The 6,361-nt window shown below is 34.7% G+C and overlaps 1 protein-coding gene across 2 annotated transcripts in view; it reads left to right on the top strand.

Annotated features, from left to right (window-relative positions):
• Positions 1-6,361, top strand: part of LOC106868904 (zinc finger CCCH-type with G patch domain-containing protein) — a 267,874-nt gene that overhangs the window by 16,631 nt on the left and 244,882 nt on the right. For both annotated transcript variants that reach the window (XM_052966289.1, XM_052966290.1), the window contains exons 2-3: positions 2,228-2,324; positions 4,198-4,367. In XM_052966289.1, coding sequence (XP_052822249.1) covers positions 2,228-2,324; positions 4,198-4,367 — 267 coding nt within the window. The remainder of the gene's footprint in view (positions 1-2,227; positions 2,325-4,197; positions 4,368-6,361) is intronic.

Here is a 6,361-nt window from a genome sequence, read left to right as displayed (position 1 = left end):
TATATATATGATATATATATATGACATATCTATACATATAAATTTGACATGGCCGATTCTTTCTTGTCTTGGGATTCCCAGTCAAACGGCTGGGTGGGATTGCGCGAAAAATTACACAGATGTGTAGACTGATCTGGTGGTGTTGCTAGACTTTGTATTTTTTCATAGCTCCCATGGTTACCGAGATAATCTACTATAATAATACTCTTGTGTTTATAAATGAGAAAGGAAGGGGGGATAGATGAATAAGGAAGGAAGGAGTGATGTCATACTTGGTAGTGAATGCTGAAAAAAATAAATCAAACAGTGTGTCAACTCTGTGTGAATATATATGTGCGTATGTAAAAGAGGGGGTATATGAATGTGTGTGTGTGTGTGTGCATGTGCATGCACAATGGAAGTGGGATGGTTCACCTTTGCTCGCTTAGTATTTGGGTTTATTTTTTTGATTTGGTTGAATCTTGGTTGTTTTTTTTTTGTCAGTTATTCTTAGCGTTTTGACAGAAAAAAGTCGCTCTAAAATTGTTTTTTAATGTAAGCGTGCCCAAACAAGTCGAATGCTTACACAGAGCAGGTTTTACAGCCACATCATCTAAACCAACCAGGTGAAACCAGGGCTTAGCTTCTAGTAAAAATATAAATAATAAATATATATATATGCATATATGGGTACAAGACATCACCAATTGTGTAAGCAAGAAATATGAAAACAAATAAGTTAAATATGCAAACAATGGGAGAAAAAATGGAATATGTATACATATATTCATATATATATATATATATATATATATATATATATATGCAGGCATGGTTGTGTGGTACAAAGAATAAATCCTAGGTTTGATTTGTTCAACTAAATGCGGTGATACAGCATGGCCACAGTCAAATGACTGAAACAAATAAAAGAATATATATATAAGCCGTTTGATAAGAGGAGGACTGAGGCTTTGATGGGGATGCTGGGGTTGGAGGAATCAGTGGAATGGCTGGGAAGGGCTAATGGAGTGCAGTGGTATGGGCATATGTGGAGGAGGGATGAGGAGCATGTTCTGAAGAGGGTGCTTGAGTTTGAGGTAAATGGACCGCAAAAGTGAGGTAGATCGAGGAAAACATGGAAGGGACAAGTGGAAGAGGAGATTGGGTGGGTTGGCTTGAGAAGGGAGGACGCCCAAAACCAGGCAAAATGGTGAGATGATGTGGGGGCAGTTGCTATGGCATTGAGGTAGAACCAGCTATCCCTGTTAATGGGACGAAAACCTGGATTTAAAATACTTGATGATATATATATATATATATATATATATATAAAGTTGTAGTGTATTGTCAGCTTAATGTGACAATCCCAAGAAGGGAACACACTACTGCCGTTTAGCCCTAGGAAGCTGGACCGCTTCCTGTCGGCCTTGACACAATTACTGAATGAATAATAAATGATCTATATATATATATTTCTGTGTGAGTCAGAGGTTGAGAAACCAACTAAAGGATAGTACCTATCCAATATACTGCTGGTAGTGCACCCAATTATTCATACCCAAGTGCTGGTTATTGTGTGGCAATCTCGCAATCAAGTGTTATATATGGGTAGGGTAAAAAGTGGTTTACCCATGATTTATATGGCAAATAAGAAAGTAGAGAGGATACAAAATTGACAGACATCAGCTGGTAAACATTCCAGTATGTCTATTTATTCCAATGTATTAGATGAATACATACCCATGTATTAGTGGTACAGATTATCAAATAGAAAGAGTTGGTAATTGCAAAAACAAGGGTGTGGAAGCATATAATCATATAGGAACAGGTGATTAATTGAGTAAATGAGCAAATGAGTAAATGAACAGATTGTTAGTGAAACCGAATGGGTGTGTAGGTGCTAGTTCCTTATGGCCGTATATACCAAGAGGCAATGAAATCTTTCAGGTTATCTCCATCTCTTCAGTGTTATGTAGGGATGAGCAGGTAAGGCTTGGATAATGAATGTGCCTCTAGGCTTCTTCAGAGGGTCTAAGTGACTGGGGGTGCTAACATATATAAAAACAGTTAATAATAGCTACAGTGTGTTTGTCTATTTAAAAAATAAAGTAGAAGAAGAATAGGGGTTGATAAAATAAGTACCAGTCAAATACTGTGTTTGATATTATTGATTTACTCACTCCACCAAAATTTCAGGCCTTGTGTCCATTGCAGAAAGATTATTATTATTATTATTGTTTCATTCTAGTTAACACAGGTGGAATCAGCATTACAAGCTTCAGGTCCCAATGATGATCTGTTGAAACTGAAAACTGATTTAGAAGAAGTTATAAAACTAACTGAAGGTTTGTATCAGTTTTTATCTTTGTGGCTTCTTTGATTTTTTTTTTTTACTATTTGTTTTTGTGTATAAAATGTTGGAGTAGATGCTCATGGCTCTTTTTAGTTTGGTCATCCATGACTGGTGTATACAGACAATTAGGTGTGGTTGAATGTTCAGTTTAAACTGTTGAAGATTTTTAATTGGAGGTGTAATAGGTGGAAAGTAGTTTCAGTGAGATGACGGTGTGGAGAAGGATCAGAATAGGGAGATAGGTACATTAAATGGGATTTAGTGGGGAGCAACATAAAATAATTAAGTTTAGAGGAGTAGAAAAATATAAGAAATGGAAAGAGGAAACAGCTTTATGAACTTGATATAGGGTGTTGGTGTACATATATTTGCTAGAAAAAAACAGATGGTTCATTTGGCATGTAAGCACTCAAGAATGGGAGGTAAACTTTCAAATATGATAAAACTTGCAGGTTCAATTCTCATTTGAGACATTTAATTTCACTTAAACTTCATATCTCTTGTTTCTGACCATTGCCAGTATCTTGGAGAAGAAAATATTCACAAGGTTTCTTAGCCTTGTTACATTGCAGAACGATAAACCTTTTGGTAGATACAGTATTCATTATAGATTGTAACATATTTTTGCCCTCAAATCACTTTGAAACAATAGAAACTGTTTGATAGTTCAATTTCCATCTTTGTCAATTTGTCCATTTATTTTCTTAGGATTGGTAGAGTTGATAAAAATTACCATGATGAAGTTAGCTGCTGACCTATGTTTGTTTGATTAAATACATAACAGTAAATAAATAAATATTACACAACTCCAGGTCACTGACATGGTTTCATTTCACAGTTGTATCCATTTTTCTTCATTTTTGTTGCTAAATTGCTATAAATGGTAGAAAATCTTATTTGAAAGTTTTGTGTAAATCAACATTTTGTAATAAATTAATATTAGGGCAAATAAACTAAAATACCTTGTAGCATTTAGTTAGGGCTCTTTATGTTCTGGGTTTAAATCCTGACAAGGTTAGCTTTACCTTTCATCTTTAATGGATTATGTCCTACTCCAAAATTTGTAGCTTTGTGCCAGTCAATATTATGTATACAAATCAGGAATGAACAAAATTATTCAAATTGGAGATGAGGTTGAGTGGAAACGGAGGAGTTGTTAAGCATTCAGGATGCATTGATGTTGTGTGTTTCACTGGATCATATCAGTAATACATTAAGGCCAAGTAAATTAGCTGTATTGGACTGGGGGCTATTGTCTTTTTTTTTTATTTCATACGAGTAGTCTTTGACCTGAAGTACTCTTTGACAACCACCAACATCACCAGGAACAGTATACTCTTGATCCATCACCAACACCACCTGACTAGCAGTACTTCTTGGCAACTACCAATACCACTATGACTACTAATTTACCATGACCACATGGCCACCCACTAAGACCATCACAAATCATCACTAACTCTCCACCCTTAGCACTAACATCATTACTAACAACAATCTCAGCAATGTTTAGTGGGTCAGTAGAAGGACTTGATTGAGCAACCATACATCAAAAGACAAAGGCATTTCAGACATCCCAAGACCCTCAACTATGTTATTCCACTTTAAGATAGTAGGGTATAATTTGAGGAAGATTTGGCTGTTATTTATCATAGACTAGGAGTACATAGAGGTTCCTTTATTGTCTCAATTTTCTCAATATGTTCAGCACATCTTACTGTCTATGAAATCAGGACCAACAGTTTTAAATCAGCAAATCAAACAAAATGCCTCTCTATCAAAGAATAATTATTTCTTGAATGTATTTTCTAAGCTTTTTTTTCCTTGTTTTCTTTTGAAATGCTATTTCTAGATTATTCTTTCAGAGAGCCTGCTAGCATTGAGAAAGAGTCAAATTTTGAGGCATTTGGAATCTACATGTGTGGAGAAGTCACCATCACCTGTGACAAACACTTCATTTTCTTCAGATATCCATGTGAATCAGACACAGACTTCCAAAGATGTGGACTTAGATGCTGAATATGAAGCATTTAAGGTGATAAGTTTTATTGATGAATTTATTTTTAATGTTTTCTAATTTGTTAATCAGTTAGTTAGGGAAAGAGGGGTGGTGTCTATCAACATTACAGGCACTTCCAGACTCTCCATTGTCCTAGTCAAACAAGTTTGGGATAAACATGTACAAGAAGAGATCTAGTCTTCATACTTGTGACAAAGTAAACTCTACTATAGGTACCAGGTGGAGTGTTGTATGTAATATTTAAAAACTTTCTGGAGCTGGTGACAGAATCTAATTTGTCCTTGTGTCAGCATTCTCAGAACGGGTTGAACTGGCTCCAATCAGTAAATCCACAGCATCTCAAACAGAAGCCAATTCAAATTAGCAATCATAGATGTTCTACATGGAAATGTAAGCCAGCTTTATGTGACAGTCGGAGGCGAATACTCTATCTTATTTTTTTATGTTTTTGATTGTAAGGTATAACAATATTATTATTTCTTAAGTAAGAAACTATGATGATAATCTCATCATTTATAACTTAATTATAAGTATTTCTCACCTTGCATAACTCTTAATTCAGGCTGCGTAAATGTTATGATGAATTATACATACCAAGATGCTGAACGTGCGTTTAATGTGTGCATGTATGTTGAAGATATGGATTCGTATTCTTTTGACCATTACATAAAAAAATACACAGTTTCATAAATACAGAAATAAATTTAACAAGTTGAAAGAATGTGAAATAAAAGAAAATATTTTCTACATTAGTTTATTTATGTACATTTGGCATTTATAGTATAATTGGAAAGTAAAGTCATTTTGTCATAGAGAATTATGACTTAAAATTCACACTAATCTTTCATACTAACTACTAGAGTTCACAACAATTTAATCTTGTTGGATTTGAGTATTGAACATGGCATAAAGATTAGCCGATACTCAAAAGGGTGAGTGTCATGGATTTGATTGACAACCCAATGATCACTGGAGAGTTTCCCAAAAATCAGGGTTTTTATAACTGCTCATACACGAATTCTAGAACTGTACTTCATGAAAGATTTATTTAATGAAAGTTCAGAATCTATATATGGGCAGTAATTTTTAACCAATGAGAAATCAACAATTTCTCCTGTTCGGGCGAACGAACCTATGTTCTCTCTCCGCCTCTTATGAGTTTGCTACACCAGTCATAATTCCAACTGCAGATATTTGTCTATGTGAGGACCAGATATTAATCTGACTTGATTGTATTAGTTCACATTTTCAGCTGTCTGCCTTGCCTTTTATGTCAACATGGGAGAGGCTCTGGTATGACTGCTTCATAAACGGGTTCATCCTATGAAAGACAGAGTGTGTTGCCAAAGCAAGAGAAGCACATTTTGAGCAAGAATTATTGAAGGGAATCAGACTGGTAAAGACAATGAAATACAGATTGTCTTTAATGTCATTGTCTTATGTAGCTTACCATTGAATAAGAGAAGGGAATCTGACTCACAGTGATTTTCCTATTACTCAGAGTTTTGATGTCTTTTATGCTTCAACAGTCTTCAGATTTAAGAGTCTTAAGAATGTCCAAAGACAAAGGAAATGAAACTCTGAGAAATGAATTGATGTAAGCTAGAACTGCACATATTTTATATACAAACATGACTGTGTGATATAGAAGTTTGCTTCTCAACCATATGATTTCAAGTTCAGTTTCATTGTTTAACACTTTGGACAAGTGTCTTCTATTCAAGCACTGGACTGACCAAATCTTATGAGCGTATTTGGTAGAGAGAAATTGAAAGAAGCTTGTCATACATACATACATACATACATACATACATACATACATACATACATACATACCGGAGTAAGCACATAAATGTGAAACAAGGTGGAAAAAAGAGTACTCAAATACCAGAGGTAGAGTAATATGCTTTATTTAAAAGAAGCAGAAATATAACAAAAGCTGTTACTCAGAGTTTCACTTTCCTGTTCGTCGGACAGCTTTGATAACAAACATATATATATATATATAT

This window comes from Octopus bimaculoides, chromosome 3, assembly GCF_001194135.2.
Source record: "Octopus bimaculoides isolate UCB-OBI-ISO-001 chromosome 3, ASM119413v2, whole genome shotgun sequence".
NCBI classification, from domain to species: Eukaryota; Metazoa; Mollusca; class Cephalopoda; order Octopoda; family Octopodidae; genus Octopus; species Octopus bimaculoides.
The sequence above is the reverse complement of the archived record's forward strand: the minus strand, read 5'-3'. Positions and strand labels throughout refer to the sequence as shown.